This window comes from Panthera onca, chromosome D1 (genome assembly GCF_046562875.1).
Source record: "Panthera onca isolate mPanOnc1 chromosome D1, mPanOnc1 haplotype 2, whole genome shotgun sequence".
In the NCBI taxonomy this organism is placed as follows: Eukaryota; Metazoa; Chordata; class Mammalia; order Carnivora; family Felidae; genus Panthera; species Panthera onca.
In genome coordinates this window covers 27,889,909-27,908,308 of record NC_138348.1, presented here as the reverse complement: position 1 = coordinate 27,908,308, position 18,400 = coordinate 27,889,909, and the positions used below count along the sequence as shown (strand labels likewise).

The following is an 18,400-nucleotide window of genomic DNA, read 5'->3' as shown; positions in this document are numbered from 1 at the left end:
TATAAACTCTTTTACCTTTGAAGTTTGTACCTATTAAAGAAAAAAAGGCCGGAGTGTGGGGCGCCTGGCTTGCTCAGTCAGTGGAGTATGTGGCTCTTGATCTTGGGTTTGTGAGTTCAAGCCCTACTTTGGGTGTAGAGACATTACTTAAAGAAAAACATCTTTAAAAAAGGCAGGAGTGATTAAATTCAGGTAAATTAACTTAATTTTTTAAAAAATAGCACCCAAAATTTGAACTTACAAGTGCAAATAATTTATAAAAGAGTTTTCCGTTGGATTAAATTAGTAGTTTTTTTCTTTTTCTTCCACAAAATATGATGTATTTCTTTGAAGCTGTCCTAAAAAACACTGATAGATTCATCTATATTTTATTGTCACAAACTAAAGTTTAGGTACTAATGAAGGAAGCTAAACTTTTTTTCTTTTGCTTCAAGTAATTGAATCTTTAAACTTCAAACTTGTAACTGAGAATAGGCTAATTGTAGTAAGATATAAGTATGGTAAAGGTAGAATTAAAATAATATTAAAACATTATTTGATAGTATTCACGGTGGATTTAGTTGTAAGATGTTTAAAGAGTGAATTTGATACAACTTTCATAGATTACTAACTCATTTATCATTTGAAAAATAAGTTGAAATTAGGCCAGTTAGTAGAAATTTAAACTTCAGCTCAAATTGTACAGCTTTTATTTAAAGGTTTTCATTCGTGGTATCACCATAAGTATTTCATGGGCTGTTACATGATTTTTTTGAGAGGACATACAACAAATTCATGTTAATATAATAAAATATTGTGGTTATGAGAGGTTTCAAAATAAAGTGGTCAAAATGCCATTGCAGTAACAAATTGTTTAATTCATGGCTTTAATCAATCACTGTGTCATTAAAATAGTGTAATACTTGTTTTTAGTATTCTTTTCTGTATTTAATACCTTATCTTTCAGTTTTAAAGCTCTTAAGAAAAATGTCCCTTAATCCCCTCTATGAAATGTTGACAGATTTTCAGTTGAAGCATATTTTCTAGGTATACCTATTTTCTAGGTATATTCATGAAAGCAAAATCTTTATGGGTAAACCAAGTTGGAAAAATCTATTATTTACATGAAACTAGATGATAGACAATATTGCTACATGAAGACTTCATTCTATCTCCTTTGATCTCTTTGTCAGACTTTGTGAACTCAAGGCACAGACATTTGTACAAAACTTTGAGTTATAATACAACTTACGTTTGCTGTATCTTAGAAAAAAAGGAAGTTTGAAAAGATGTGTGGCGCTAACACAGCTTTAGGTTTTATTCATTTAACTCTTTTCTAGACTTTGAACAGCGTAATTCCTCTTTGGCCCACTAGCTGAGTGAATTAGGTTGACCCTGTTATTTTCAAAAAGGCATTCTGCAGGGTTGAAAGTCATTATATTGATGCACAAAGCTCCTTTCTTGGAATGGCTTACTTTCTGATTTGCACATAAAAATGTTTTGGTAAAGACCGCCTTCCCTAAAGTGCTTTTACTTCTCTGAAAAAGTTTTGCTTTTGAATACTACCTCCTCTAAAGTGTTTCACTTCTTCTAACTTCATCATACCTGAAAGTGTGTGAGGAAAAGGATTGAGAGCCACTATTCAGATTTAGAATTTTGGATTCTTTTACTGCTAAGCATCTTTAAAAATGCCTTTTGTGTTACATAAGAGAAGTGTTAATTTTGAATGTATTGCACTAGAAGGAGAGGAACTAGAATTTAGCAAAGGATATTGGGAATTTGTGTGGTGGGAGATAGATAATCAGAAAGAGATGGTAGGTCAGAGGAAGAGATCGATAGTATTTTGAGGACAGAATGTGAAGTGCCGTTTTGATGTACCCAGGTCAGATCTTGAGGCTTAATTGAGATGAGGGAGAGAAAGAGGGCCAGAAGAAACGTTTGGATCCCAGTAAAGACCAGAATAGGCTGGCGATCTGGTGTAGTAGGGACCACTTGTGTGGGGTGGGGGGATGGTGGTAGTGGTGGTGTTTTCTTTGGTTTTTAGCATGCGCAATGATTTTTACATAGCGCTTTTCAGTCTTTTTGCCTCTGGTGCTGATCATAGCTGCTGGAAGGCAGTTATAATCTGTAATGTATGTTTGGTAATTTGACTGAAAACATCATTCTCTTAGTGAACTAGGTACTACTCTAACAGTGTAGAACATACCATTACTGTTTTCATGTAGGATAATCCTCCCGACTCTGTTAGCTTTGATGCCATTAGGTTAAAGGTGCTTTGGTACATTTTACTGACAAAACAGTCTTAACTGTATTTTTCATTTCCTGTTCCATTTGTCTCCTTTTAAAGAGTTTGGTAATAAGTTCAATTTTGAAAGTGAACTTCACTTGTATCTACCTTATTTTAATACATATCCTAGAAAGAGTTGATAGGTATGTTCAGAAAAGAACTCTGAAAGCAGGGTTTTTATGTAAACAGAATCAAAGGTTTACTTTGATCTAGTGTACTATTTGCTTATTTCCAGTTCAGTGAAAATATTCCCTAAGGTAACTTGCATTGAGGTGACTTCTTTTTTGTTGGTTGTTGTATTTTTTTTTTTTTTTTTTTTTTTTGATTGTGGAATAGTAGCTACAAATTTAATGCTTTGGTCTCTTATCCCTGTTTATTATGAGATAATTTTTTAGTGCCCTGAGCTTCTCTTTAAGTAAAAAAAAAAAAAAAAAAAGAAATTCTTCTTAAAAGACTTTCATTTTATTTGTTATTTTCATTTATTGTTGTTCATCTTTAGAAATACTGTTCTTTTGCATACTTATGTTTTAAATTCAAACTTGATGCTTTTAGTAATGTAATAATTTCTGTACTTTCCACTGATGGTCTGAAAGACCTGGGGATTATTCAGTAGTCATTTGGGAATGTCCAGCTAATAATGTGGGTTTCTATAGAGTTTTAAGTGTAATGTTTAATATTTGTCAAGAACTCAAATGAAAAAATAGAAAGCTCATTTGTTATAGCTATGGATGACATCAAGCTCTAGGTGTTAGTACAGCTAGGCCTGATGAATTAGATTTAAAAATAGAGATTTGAAAACCACCATGAAATACCACCTCACATCCATTAAGATGGCTATTATAAAAAAGAAAAAAAAATAGGTGTTGTTGAGGATATAGAGAAGTTGGAACCTTTGTGCACTACTGGTTGGAATTTGAATGGTACAGCTGCTCTGGAAAATATAGTGATTCCTCAAATTAAAAATAGAATTATTATATAATCAGGAATTCCACTTGTGGGTATATACACAGAAGATTTGAAGGTAGAGTCTTGAAATTTGTACATCCGTGTTCATACTAGCATTATTCACGATAGTCAAAAGGAGGAAGCAACCCAAATATCTTTTTTTTTTTTAAGATTTTATTTTTAAGTAATCTCTACCCCCAATGTGGGACTTGAACTCACAACCCCAAGATCAAGTGTTGCATGCTCCACTGGCTGAGCCAGGCAGGCACCCACCCCCCAATATCTTTCGATGGCTGAATGAATAAACAAAATATGACATATACATACAATGGAATATTACTTAGTCTTAAAAAGGAGGGGAATTCTGACACTGCTACGTGGATGAACCTTGAATACATTATGCTAAGTGAAGTAAGTCAGTCGTAAGAGCAAATACTGTACAATTTCATATATATGGTACCTAGAGTAGTTAAATTCATACAGAGCATAGAATGGTGGTGGTTGCCAGGGGCTGGGGCAGGGGACATTGGACAGTTGTTTAATGGGTAGAGTTTCAGTTTTGGAAGAGGAGAAAAGTTCTGGAGATGGATGCTAATGATTGTTGCACAACAGTGTGAATATATTTAATGCCATTGAACTGCACACTTAAAAATGATAAATTTTGTGTTTTGCATATTTTATCATAATTTTTTTTAAAAAGAAGTACATTTAAAAATTGAGATTTGCACAAGTAAGAGAAAGTTGAGTGAAGAGAATGTAAAGGCATCATTGCGTTTACTCAAATCTATTTGTGCTGTCACATACATTTTGAAGAAGAACCCAGTTACCTATGGGCTTTGTATAAGTTTGGCAGAATTGTTCAGAATTTTAATATTGGCTAATAAATTGAATGTAAGATAGTAAAGTATTTCTGTTTTTGCTTCCTCCCTTTTCAGAAAGCCTGAAAAGGGAAAAAAGTAGAAAACCTGGTTAGTGGTGGTCAGACAGACTCAGGTTTGTGGGTGTCAATGTTGGTTACATTGCTGTTTTGGTAATTGTAAAAGGATGTGAAAAATTTGGATACAATTCAGATGGGTCTTAAAGTCTTTTAGAGGGTTGGAAAAATAAGGCCCTATTAAAGTACCTGAGATTATTAAGCTTGAGGAATGGAAGCTTAATGGTTGCTCTCACAGGAGTCTTCACCATTCTCTGAGTGATATATTATAGGCAGCCCCAGCTCACAAAGGGGTAGTGTTACAAAACTTCATTTCTTAGTCAGTTGATAAGAACAAATGACAAAGTCATAAATAATAAAGCTACAGAGGTATAATGTAATTTGAATTGCAGTGAAAATAATAGGTAATAATAGTATTGTACTGAGTCTGTGTTTTAGACTCCATGGACTTAAGCAGCTCCTGTACTCTCCTTACTTACTGTACTGTATAAAATCCATAAACTTCAAGTATAAGATACTCTTATCAGACCATGAGTTTTATCTGATGGAGGATTGGGAGAAGAAAAGACTTAATACCTGGATATGGCAGGGAGTCACAGTGGCCAAGTTAATTAGTAATTTAGAGTTCTTTGCTTGTGGTCCTTTATGATAGCTGTCTCCAGCACCACCCTCACCCTTTCTTATGTGTTATGTATATGATGGGACATTCCTATCTGTGTTTATTTTCTAAAGTCTCCTTTGAGATTGGCCCTACATAGCACAGTGCTTGGTGAGGGGTAATTTTCTGAGTTTCCTTTAGTTAACCTTGGTTGGGGCTCTTGGCTTGTTTGCCTTCTAGCTTGGCATGTTGGGGAAGAAAAGGTAGGAACAGCAGAGTTCAGAAAAAAAATTTCTTTTAATATATTTTGTTTAACATTTATTTAGTTTTGAGAAACAGAGAGTGAATGGGGGGGGGGGGCAGAGAGAGAGGGAGACAGAAATCCCAAGCAGGCTCCAGGCTCTGAGTGGTCAGCACAGAGCCTGACGTGGGGCTTGAACCCACGGACTGCAAGATCAAGACCTGAGCCGAAGTCAGAAGTTCAACCGACTGGGCCACCCAGGCACCCCCAGAGTTCAGAAATTGTAGTAGATTCTTAAATATCAGTATGTCAGTTACCTGGATCTCAGCTGTTCATATAACACTTCGCTTTCAAATGGCATGGGATTGGCATAGGGTGCCTGAGTGGCTCAGTTGGTTAAGCGTCTGACTTCAGCTCAGGTCATGATATCACGCTTCGTGAGTTTGGGCCCTGCCTTGAGGCCCTGTGCTGACAGCTCCCTCTCTCTGTGCCCCCCCCCCCCCCCCACTCATGCTCTGTCTCTCAAAAATGAATAAATGTTAAAAAAATTTTTTTTAATGGCATGGATTGGCCAAGACTGGTATGCATTCTATTCCCTAGGATTTCATCCTTGTCTTTTGAGACTTGAGGGCCTTGAATTGGTAGGGCTTAAATTTGCTACGGTTTTTGTATAAACTAGATCATTTTTTCTCAGATGTTAGTGTGAATCTAAATGGCCTTGGGAGCTTGTACACATGCAGATGCCTGGACCTCACTACAGACCTACTGAATCAGAATCTTTCTGGGTGGAGTTTTAAATATTTTCACTTAACTCTTTATTAAGGAAAAGTGTAAACATTCAAAAGTAGAAACGCTTTTTACTTGATCATCAAGATCCTATGAAGTACAGTATATGGCTAATTTCATTTTATTCATATCCTCATCTATTTTCTCTATTATTTTGAAGCAAATCCCAGTATATTATTTCATCTCTAAATATGAAATCTATATATTCTATAATTTTTTTTAATGTTTATTTTTGAAGGTGAGAGAGCGTGAGCAGGAAGGGGCAGAGAGAGAGAGAAAGGGAGACACAGAATCCGAAGCAGGCTCCAGGCTCCGAGCTGTCAGCACAGAGCCTGACATGGGGCTCGAACTCACAAGTCATGAGATCATAACCTAAGCTGAAGTCAGACGCCCAACTGACTGAGCAATATACATACATAGTGAAAATTAAAGTGGTAAAAAGGGTATACAATGAAAAGTAAATCTTTGTCATTTGCCTCCAGAATTCTTGTTACTCTCCTCTGAGGCAAAGAAACTCACACTTTATATGTATACAGATATTCGGTGTATATGCAAATATATACATATGTAATTCTTTTTTTTTTAAAGTGTATTTATTTTGAGAGAGAGAGAGTGAGTAGGGGAGGAGCAGAGAAAGGGGGGAGCAGAGGATCCAAAGTGGCTTCCATGCTGACAGCAGAGAGCCCGATGCCGGGCTTGAACTCCTGAGCTGCGAGATCATGACCTGAGCTGAAGTTGGACATTCAACCAACTGAGCCACTCAGGCACCCTAATAATTCTATTGTAAAGTACACATTTTTCTGAATCTTGCTTTTTTCATACAACAATATGGGTATCAGTCCATAACAGGGTAGATTATTTTCATTCTTTTTTTTTTTTTTAATTTTTTTAACTTTATTTTTTATTTTTTAAAATTTACATCCACATTAGCCTATAGTGAAGCAATGATTTCAGGAGTAGATTCCTTAATGCCACTTACCTGTTTAGCCCATCCCCCCTCCCACAACCCCTCCAGCAACCCTCAGTTTGTTCTCCGTATTTATGAGTCTCTTCTGTTTTGTCCCACTCTCTGTTTTTATATTATTTTTGTTTCTCTTCCCTTATGAGTGAAGTTATATGATTTTTGTCCTTCTCTGACTAATTTTCATTTAGCATAATACCCTCCAGTTACATCCACGTAGTTGCAAATGGCAAGATTGTAGTTGGTCTTGTATTTACCCAGTGCTTTTTGAATGAGTGTTTAGGTTATACTGCATGAATATTCTTTTACTATATCTGAGGTGCCTGATTCTATGTCAGCTTTGTTAGGTATTGTCAAATTACTTTTCCTTTGTCTGTATGATAATACATGGTTTTCTAGGCTCACCGGTTCCCTTTTAAAGATGCTTTTCATGTCTCTCCTATTTATGTTCATGCGTTTCTTTAAATCCACAAGTATATTTATAATAGATGTTTTAGAAATTTTTTTGTGTCAGTTTCATCATCTGTTTCAGTCTATTTCTGTGGGTGTAGATCACAGAAGTGGTTTGAAATGGGAATCACGGTAATGCTAAATTGTTGAAGATAAGGTTGGCGGCCCTCACAAACATTAAGTGAATTAGATGATGGGTTCAATATGTTTAGAAGGAGTTTTCCCTGTGGCTTCGCCTCATTAAAAGGAGAAAAATTCGTGGAATTTTGAAACTTCTTCTGATGCTGGATGAAATGGTTTGGAACCCAGAATTTCAATTTACAATTTTTTCTTACACATTGAACATCAAATCTTAATTTGTCTAATAAGGTTTTATTGCTCATTTCTTACTAGAGCCAGGTCAGTTTAGGAATGTGGTAGGTAGTTATTAAGAAGTGTTTATTTATTTATTTTGAGAGAGAGCAGGAGCAGGGGAGGGGCAGAGAGAGAGGAAGAGAAAATCCCAAGCAGGCTCTGCACTGTCAGTGCAGACCCCAGCGCGGGGCTCAAACAGTGGAACCAGGAGATCATGACCTGAGCTGAAACCAAGAGTTGGATGCTTAACCAACTGAGCCACCCAGGTGCCCCAGAAATAATATCTTAAAAAAAAAAAAAAAATTTAGGAAGTTGAAGGAGGCATAAATTTATGCCCCAAGAGGGCAATGTATTTTCCTGTTCTTTTACTACACCCTAGCTATGTGACCTTGGCCAGTTACCTAATTCCTCTTGAGTTTTAGTTTTCTTAACAGTAAATTGGGAAGATATTAATATGGTTAAATAAAATATTGCAAATAAAGCATGTATTAAACCTCTGCATGGTAATTCCTTCCATAGGTGGTAACTCTTAATATTTTAAATATTTTACATATATTACATACTGTGATGGCAATCTGTTGTTTTTGAATTAAGGAATTGATGTTTGATTTGTTAAAACAGTATGAGACTGCCCAGTTAATACAATACAGATTTTTAAATTGTGGGGAGTGGAAATATTTTAAAATTAATTTGACCAACTCATATTTATTGAGCACCAACTCTATATCCTGGGTACCTTGTTTCAGATCTAGTGTGAAAGACTGATGGATACACTCACAATTGGAGTGTAATGTAATATCATGTCATGAATGCTAATTAGAAGAACATAGAAGCTTTTATTGAGCACTGAATGCCCAACTGTGGCCTAGGGAGTGAGTGGCGAGTGTGTGTTCCAAGTAAATCTTCAACAAGAAGGTATTGCATCACTTTGATCTGAATGTAAAGAAGTCCACTTAAGTGTACAAGGGTGGATGTGGAAAAAGATATTAAGTAAGGAGAACATCATGCAAAGGACCTATATCTTATTTACAATTTTTACAATTGATTATTTTTTCTGGGGCATTTCTTGAACTTTAGCTATAAGGAATGTGACTCTATTTATGCAGTGTATGTTTTCTTTCCTTGTCATTGGTTCATAAATGATAATTTGGTGATAGAATGCTTTACCTTTGCCAAATGTATATAGTTAAGGGATCTGTATTTTTCCCTTTTGGGAGAAAAATGGTTGGCATAGTTCCTAGGGTATATCTTGGCCATTACAGCTGCTTGGTAGATATTTTTTGGTTAACTAAATGCACTCAATTTTTTATTCCCAGGCTTATATGCAATACTCAAAATAGCTGAAGGATTAATTAGCTAAGATGGAGATACTGAAATGCTTATCTTCTCTAAGGGAAAAAAAATCTTAATGGAGTTTAATTATTTTTATAAATTATGGACTTGACCCTTGAGAGTTTTCTTTGAGATTTAAAATTAAAAGCAATTTTTTTTTGTAGTTAATAATGTCTTTTTCTTTCCTCCCTCCCCCCCCCAGGTATGGCCTCACAAGTCTTGGTCTACCCACCGTATGTTTATCAAACTCAGTCAAGTGCCTTTTGTAGTGTGAAGAAACTCAAAGTAGAGCCAAGCAGTTGTGTATTCCAGGAAAGAAACTATCCACGGACCTATGTGAATGGTAAAAATATTGGAAATTCTCATCCTCCCACGAAGGGTAGTGTTTTTCAGACAAAGATACCATTTAACAGACCTCGAGGACACAACTTTTCGTTGCAGACAAGTGCTGTTGTTTTAAAAAACACTGCGGGTGCTACAAAGGTCATAGCAGCTCAGGCACAGCAAGCTCAAGTGGAGGCACCTCAGATTGGGGCGTGGCGACACAGGTTCAATTTCCTAGAAGGCCCCCAGCGATGTGGATTGAAGCGCAAGAGTGAGGAGTTGGATAATCATAGCAGCGCAATGCAGATTGTTGATGAATTGTCCATACTTCCTGCAATGTTGCAAACCAACATGGGAAATCCAGTGACAGTTGTGACAACTACCACAGGAACAAAACAGAATTGTACCACTGGAGAAGGTGACTATCAGTTAGTACAGCATGAAGTCTTATGCTCCATGAAAAATACTTATGAAGTCCTTGATTTTCTTGGTCGAGGCACTTTTGGCCAGGTAGTCAAATGCTGGAAAAGAGGGACAAATGAAATTGTAGCAATCAAAATTTTGAAGAATCACCCTTCTTATGCACGTCAAGGTCAAATAGAAGTGAGCATATTAGCAAGACTCAGTACTGAAAATGCTGATGAATATAACTTTGTACGAGCTTATGAATGCTTTCAGCACCGTAACCATACTTGTTTAGTTTTTGAGATGCTGGAACAAAACTTGTATGACTTTTTGAAACAAAATAAGTTCAGCCCCCTGCCACTAAAAGTAATTCGACCCATTCTTCAACAAGTGGCCACTGCACTGAAAAAATTGAAAAGTCTTGGTTTAATTCATGCTGACCTCAAACCAGAAAATATTATGCTGGTGGATCCTGTTCGGCAGCCATACAGGGTTAAGGTGATAGACTTTGGGTCGGCCAGTCATGTATCAAAGACTGTTTGTTCAACATATCTACAATCTCGGTACTACAGGTAGGTGACAACTACCTTTTGGCTCTTTAATAAATGTTGAATTTTGGCTAAATGAAATAATTTTTTGTGTGTACATGGTAAAAAAGATGGCTTGGGTAAATAAATAAATCCAGACAAGATTGGTTTAGGTTTGAGGTGTTAAGAAGATTTTTAAAATTTAGGCATAAAATCTGCCTAAACAGAGTAGAAATCTCCCCAGCAGTTCCATGCCAAAGTTCCATGACCTGAAGGAATGATAGGTTATTAATGATGATCAAACAGAAGTCTTCAAATGTTGGGAAAGGGTTCATAGTAATTTTCGTATATATCTTTGAGTATTTTGGCACTTAGAGAACTAGTTTATTAAAGGTAATTAGATGTGACTGAATACTTAGATAAGAATTCAAAAAGTTATTTTGATTAGTGATACTGAGATTCAGACACACTTCATGGCTGCCTTGAATGTTTAGGCGACTTTTCCATAACAGGTTTGATTATGCTTCCATCTATATGTTATGGATAATGTTATTTTGGTGTTGGTGCTATGGGTGGAATTTAAAAAAGAAAATAATTTCCATGTAAATATTGATAAAGTGCTATAGTGTCATGATTAATACAATGCTAGCTTGGAGTGTCAATATGTAGTCTTAAGGGCTAATGATTACCAGGATTCAAAATATCTTCTTGAGTATGTAAAATGGTTTTGGATTCATGGTTTTATAATTTTGAGATACTGTTTTCATTTCAGCTAGAATGAAATATACTCTAGAGCCCCAAAACAGTGGGCAAATACAGGAGCTTGCCAATATTGGCCATTTTATAAGTTAGTGAATAGACAGATACATGCAGTTTGTTGTTGAAGATTGTTAGAACATGAGGATTATAAATTTAGGCCCAGCAAGGGTTGTTTTTTTTCTGGTTTTGTATCTACCTTTTTACTATACCTCTCATTCTGATTAGTGTCTTACAAATACATACTTTAGTACCCAGGACACTATATAGGAGAAATTTATTAGCTACTACAAAAAATGAACTCCAGATATATGCCCTGCCATTAGTAGGTTATTAGAAGGAGTCCCATATATATCACTTAGTGACAATTTATTAAAATATATATTAGAAATTAGGAATATAGTCTAATTATTCTTTAGTATATTCCTGGTTGTAAGATTTTTGGTATTAGAGTGCTAGATACTATTCTTAAAACCTTTTACATGATTTAAAAGCTTTGTAGTTGTATTACAGTATTAAGTCTTCTTTAATATATAATTACATTTATTTGAGCCTCTATTTCTGACAGATTTTTTTTAATGGAATACAGGATTAGTTTTTAGTTCATTTTTTTTTGCTGGAATAATTATTTTAAAATCTTATTTAACAGCATGAGAAGAGTAGTGTTTTTTCCCCTTCCCTTTGTACTCTATGGGTTCTGTCTTAAGAGCTTTTAGTTGTCAGCTAGCATATTATATAAACTCTAGGCTCCAGCTGCTTGGGCTCTATATTTAGTTCACTTGTTAGTAAATGACTTCATTTTATTTGGGTCCTGCATTATACTGCGTATCAGATTTAGCTCCGTGTGATACCTATACTCCTTTTCTTTATTGAAATCTTTTGGATGAGAGTAAAAAAAAAAAAAAAAGCTTTATTTTTTACACTTGAGAACATTTATTAAACATTTATTAAATGTTTCAAGGGAGTAAAGGAAATCCTTTAAAAAGCAATCTGAAATGCTAAATATTTTATGATGTTGATTTCTAGCAGTGGGCCTTTGCACAAATATTCGCTTCTGTTGGGAATGAGAAAAAAAAAAAGCTATGAATAATTGCTAAGTACAATTACTAAGTTTTGAATTTGTTTTTATATATAAATTTCAAGTGGATAATTTACCTGAATTTTAGAAGGTATACATACAGTTGCTAAATTGCAGATTCTTTGTTTAGAGTTAAAAAAAAAAAAATGAGGTTCTAATTTGTAAACAAGGACTCTGCTAGTAGCATTTTGATTTATGTTGCTTGGACAAAAACCTTTTAAAAGGACTTTATGCTAATTAGATCCAAGAGTTAGAAGAGTTAATACTAAGGTAGACTGGTGAAAGTGTCACATAGTCCTTAATCATGTGCTGTTTTAATATCTAGTGTAATTTTGCATGAAAATAGCAGGTAAACCATTAATCTTTTTCAATATTTGTTCACCAATTTTGGCTTAGTTTTTTTACCAAGTTTACTTATAAATTTGAGTAGACAGTAAGCAAAAGTGTTTTATACTTGATTTTTAACTTTTTGTTAAAAATATGTTGTATTTAAAAAATGAAAGCAGGAAGTGGAAACTTACCAAATTAAATATTTTTGAGCTAATCACAGTATGAACACACATACCCCAAGTTCCAAGGTAAACGATTTGTGTTTAAACATAGGTTCATGTGTTATTCTGTTTCTTTGAACTGGGCAACACAGAAATGTGTTGGGATATCTTAAAATAGCCAGGGGACAGTGGCCAGAAATTGTTGACTACTATAGATGGTGAGGCTGTCTACCTCTTGCAGTGATATAAGCCAGAAGTACATGCTAAGGGCATTGATTTGCTCAAGGTCAGCATGTTCTAAATTCAGCTGCATGAGTATGGTTTCTGTCAAGAACACACAGGGCTCTTGAACGCATAAAAGGTTTTAGCAGCAGAAGGTGCTGTGTTTCTGAGGTGTGGTGGCAGCATTCGGGTCATGAATCTTTTTCTCTTAAATATAGAATTCTAGCCTGTGATTTGAGTCATTTCAGAACATACAGACTGGAAAGTGTGCTGTAAAGTAACCTGAAAAGCCGTTGTATACTGAGTTGTATACAACTCAGTTGTAGTTTACTGAGTAATTTAGCATTCATTCATTGTTGTTGTGGTACAGAATGCTTTCTATTTTGCCTGTAATAGTTGACAGAAAGGTATGTAATGAATGAGAAACAATTAATTTAGCCTTATCAGTTTTTGTTTAGGGTATCCCCATCCCCTTATGCCTTTTTAGACCCAGAAGTATCAAAGACAAAGTTCCTATACCAAATTAAGTACAGAGAATGACCCATACAGTAATAACTAATACTTGATGTAGGTTGCTCCTATGATAATAGAAGACTGTGTATGTATACTACATTTTTTTCAGGTGCTTTTATTTGTATTTCCTAGTTTGTTTCTCATGACTCATCCCTATGAGTTAGGTAAGACAACTGGTAGAATTCCTATTTGAATAGGTTAAAACTGAAGCTCATAGAAGTCAAACAGGTCCAAATTCACACTCCAAGTTTAACTCAATTTTTGTTGAGTCCTTTTTATGTGCTGGCACTGTGCTAGGAATACAGATGTGATTAAACATGATTTCATAATTTGATAGAGGAGCAAAATAGTTTGTCTCAAGAAGTCCTAAGGTACAGGGGTGTACAGGGAGCTGTGGGAGTACAGAGGAGAGCACTTAACCTAATTTGAGCATTCAAAGAGGCTTCCAGGAAGAAATGACCCCTTGTGTGAGCTTTGAGAGTAGAGAAGGAGTTAGGTTGACTAGCATTAAAGTGTTCTCTTTCCCTAAACCACCCTTACCTAAAAAAACTCAGTATTGGCTAAAATTCCTGGCAATTTCTTCTCTGTATCATGAAACAGTTATTTTTATTTGGAAATCCGAATAAAAGGTTGTCAGTGGGGTTTCATTTTAACAGAAGTTTTAATTGAAATTTCCAAAAGTCTATAATGAGGTAGTTTTCAGTGCCATACATGGTGGCCATAGACATAGATTTCTCTCTCTCTTTCTCTCTCTCTCTCTCTCTCTCCAAATAAAAATTTTGGTAGGGCTCTTTTTTTTTTTTTAATGTTTATTTATTCTGAGAGAGAAAACATAAGGGGAGGGGCAGAGAGAGAAGGAGAGAGAGAATCTGAAGCAAGTTCCACACTGTTAGCGCAGAGCCCAACATGGAGCTTGATCCCGTGAGTCATGGGATCATGACCTGAACTGAAATCAAGAGTCAGGCACTTAACCGACTGAGCCATCCAGGTGCCCCAGAAATTTTGGTAGGACTCTTAAAGTTGTTTTTCTTTAAACAGCTTTATTGAGATATATTTCATGTACCATGAACTTTACCCATTTGAAATGTACAATTCAGTGGTTTTTAGTATATTTGTGGTTGTGCATCATCATGATCAATTTTAGAATATTGTCTTTACCCCCAGCAGAACTCCCTTTCCCATACCCCCTAGCCATCTTTCCCCAATCTCCCTATTCTCTAAGCCCTAGGCAACAAAAAAATCTTTTTAAAAAAATTTATATTGAGAGAGCGTGCATGTGCAGGGTAGGGGCAGAGAGAAGGAGAGAGAGAATCCCAAGTAGGCTCCACGCTGTCAGCACAGATCCCTATGCAGGGCTGGATCTCAACGAACTGAGAGATCATGATCTGAGTTGAAATCAAGAGTTGAATGCTTAACTGACTGAGCCATCCAGGTGCCCCAAATCTAATTTCTGTCTCTGTAGATTTGCACATTCTTAGCATTTTATATGAATGTATTCATGTGGTCCTTTTTGACTTTTTTTTTTCACTTAGCATAACATTTTCAAGGTTCATCCATGCTGTAGCATGTTATTAGTAATTCATTTCTTTTTGTTGTTACATAATATTCCATTGTATAGATACACTACATTTTTTTTTAATGTTTATTTTTGAGAGAGAGAGAGAGAGAGAGAGAGAGAGAGAGAGAGAGAGAATGAGCGGGGGAGGGGCAGAGAGAGAGGGAGACACAGAATGGGAAGCAGGCTCCAGGCTCCGAGCTGCAACATGGGGCTCGAACTCACAGACTGCGAGATCATGACCTGAGCTGAAGTCGGACGCCCAACTGACTGAGCCACCCAGGCGCCCCAAGATACCTTACATTTTATGTCCATCATTTGATTGAGACCTCTTAAAATGTTATCAGCAGAAAGATTCATGAGTAGAAAACTGTAAAATGGCACACAGTTAAGTCTTTAATCCAAGATAATTAGGGCATATAAAGTGTAAAGTATTGTGCTCGGTGCTGGTTATTCATTTAGGAGCAGAAATGTAGACCTAACCATTATGGTGCATGTAATCTAATGGGTAGAGAACCAAAAAGGTAAAGTAGTACTCTCTTAGGGAAAGGAACAGGGACAGAGAATACCAGGATGGAGTTACTTTTTTTGTTTTTGTTTTTTAACTTTTTGCTTGGAAATAATTTTAGACATATAAAAAAGTTGCAAAAATAGTACAGAGTATTCCTGTATACCTTTCACTTGGATTCTCTAAGTGTTTCAAATTTAAAAATTTTACCACTGTAGTTTTATCACTCATTCTTGGTTCTATGTACACTGTAACACATATTTTCTTCTTGCATTGTTTTTGAGAGTAAGTTTCAGACCGTGGGCCCCTTTACCTCTAAATACTTCCATGTGTGTTTCCTAAATATAAGGATATTCTCTTACATAACTCCAGTATGATGATTAAAATCATCATCAGTTAACATCAATTCAGTATTCTTGATTTGATGAACTATTTGAACCACTCAAAATACTATTTGATTTGAGGAAATTAAAATCTATTTAATACTAGTATAGCTTAGTTATAGACTTTATTCAGGTTTTACCAATTTTCTCACTTACGACCTTTTTCCTGCCCACAATTCAATACAAGATCACACAGTGCATCATTTGCCATGTATGCCCCTTTAATGTCCTCTCATCTGGAGTAGTTCCTTCGTTTTTTCTTTGCCTTTCATAACCCTGACACTTAAAAAAAATTTTTTAATGTTTATTTAAAAAAAATTCTTTTTAAATTTAATTTATTTTTTCCCCCTTAATATAATTTATTGTCAAATTGGTGTCCATATAACATCCAGTGCTCATCCCAACAAGTGCCCTCTTCCCTGCCTTTTATTTTATTTTTGAGAGAGACAGAGTGTGAGTTGGGGAGGGGCAGAGAGAGAGGGAGACAGAATCTAAAGCAGGCTTCAGGCTGCCAGATGTTAGCACAGAGCCTGATGCAAGGCTCGAACTCAGAAACCGCGAGATCATGACCTGAGCCGAAGTCGGACGTTTAACCAGCTGAGCCACCCAGTCGCCCCATAACCCTGAGCACTGGATAGTTGTTTTGTAGAATGCTCCTTAATTTTGGTTTGTCTGATGTTTTCAATTTATGCATTTTTAGACTACACAGAAGTGATGTTGTGATCTCACATATTGGGAGGCATATGATGTCATTTTGTCTCAACTGGTTAACTATGATTACTTTGTTGAGGTGGTGACTGCCAGATTTTTCCACTATAAGGTGTTTTTTCTTTGTAATTAATAAGTATCTTGGGGAGAGATACTTTAAAACTATACTGTTTTCTCATCTAATTTTCACGAACCAGTTTTAGCATCCATCCATTGGTGAATTTGGCCTTAAATATTTTTAAGTATGGGGCTGTGAGATGATGATTTTCTAATTCTGTCCTTCCTTTGTAAGGAATTCTTTTATAAGGAAGAGCTTTACTTGTTTTTAAGTTTGTTTCTGCATGGATTCATGGATTCATATTCAAAGGGTTATAATCTGTTACTTATTGTTATTTTTTTAGTGAATAATTGTCCTAAACTGTCCAGCAGGGGCCACGTTAAGCTTGCTTCTGTGTCTCTTTGCCATGGCCCCATTTGAGTGCTTACTTTCCGGTACCACAAGATGATCCATACTGACTTTGTATCTTTCCTTCCCCAACCCTGGTATTGGCCATTTCTCTAAGGAGCTTTGGTTCCTTTTATTGGAGAATGGTGTTTAAAAACCAAAATCTGGATGCTAGTGTCAGATGTGTTCATTAGTGCTAAGGTGTTCTTGCTTTTAGACCCTTTGAGTGGCGAAGCTAGAAAAAATGTGTGTGTGTGTGTGTGTGTGTGTTAGTGTAATTCTGTGTCTGTCTATATGTTAAAACCATGAATTCATACTGATATGTCCAGTTCTAATACCTCCAGAGTTCATTCTATCCTTCTTCCTTTATTTATAATCCCTTTTATAATTCCAGGAAATTTGGATCTCATTATCCACAATATGTTACTTATTAGTTCAGTTCTAGAATACACTTAACATAGTTTTGGTATTGCTACCCCTACCATTGCTAATTTACTAACCAGAGTACAACATTTATTTACAGTTCTTTTATTCTTTAGCCACAGACTTGGAGCATGTAGTCAAAATAGTGTGTTTTAAGTTACTTAGGTTCTTCTTCAAACCTCCGCTTTTCAGTGTGTGATTATTGTTTACTTGAAATATATTTAAGTTCATTTCTTTGTATTTCATTTTGGATCCACCCATGTCCTTTTTTGTTTGACTATGTGAAACATTAATTAATGTTCTAAAACTCAGAACCATGCTAAAACCATCAGAAGTGTCACTCCGTCTTTTCTGTCCTTCCCACCTCATTCCTACCTAATCCCTTTTGGTAACCATTATCATTAGTTTTCAATTTCTTCTTTGCATGTGGGTTTGTGTGTTTGTGTTTGGCAGGGGGTTATGTGAGCAGATAAATGTCTATTTTTTTGTTTCCTTTCTTACAGGAAAGGTAACATACTATAGCTACCTGTTTGCACTTGGCTGTTTTCCCTTAACAGTATTTCCTGGAAATCACTTCATGTCAGTTCATAGAGATCTTTCTATTTTATTGTGGATTACCATAGTTTATTCAGACACTTTCCTAGTTATTGGCATAGTGTTTCCCAATTACAATTACAAAGAATAGCTTTGTGGGGTGCCTGGGTGGCTCAGTCGGATGAATGGCCGACTTCGACTCAGGTCATGATCTCACGGTCCGGTCCGTGAGTTCGAGCCCCATGTCAGGCTCTGTGCTGATAGCTCAGAACTTGGAGCCTGCTTCTGTTTCTGTGTCTCCCTTTCTCTCTGCCCCTCCCCCATTCACGCTCTGTCTCTCTCTGCCTTTCAAAGATGAATAAATGTTAAAAAAAAAAATTAAAAAAAAAAAAGAATAGCTTTGTGCATATATAATTTTGTATTGTTCAGGTTGTATCTTCAAGGTAAATTTTCAGGAGTGGGATTATTTAATCAAAAGGTAAATGCATATATAGTTTTGTTAAATATTGCCAAATTTCTGTCAGTAAGAACTGTACCAGTTTGCATTCCCATCAGCAATATATGATAGTGCCTGTTTCTCTACAGCATTGCCAGCAGAATATGCTATTTAACAATTTTGCGAATCTAATGGTAGATCTATGTAGTTTTAATTTTCATTTCT

At 35.8% G+C, this 18,400-nt stretch overlaps 1 protein-coding gene across 6 annotated transcripts in view; it reads left to right on the top strand.

Annotated features, from left to right (window-relative positions):
* Positions 1-18,400, top strand: part of HIPK3 (homeodomain interacting protein kinase 3) — a 91,001-nt gene that overhangs the window by 20,046 nt on the left and 52,555 nt on the right. For all 6 annotated transcript variants that reach the window (XM_078433365.2, XM_078433363.2, XM_078433364.2 and 3 more), the window contains exon 2: positions 9,070-10,168. In XM_078433365.2, the coding sequence (XP_078289491.1) occupies positions 9,072-10,168 (1,097 nt within the window). In that variant the 5' untranslated portion in view covers positions 9,070-9,071. The remainder of the gene's footprint in view (positions 1-9,069; positions 10,169-18,400) is intronic.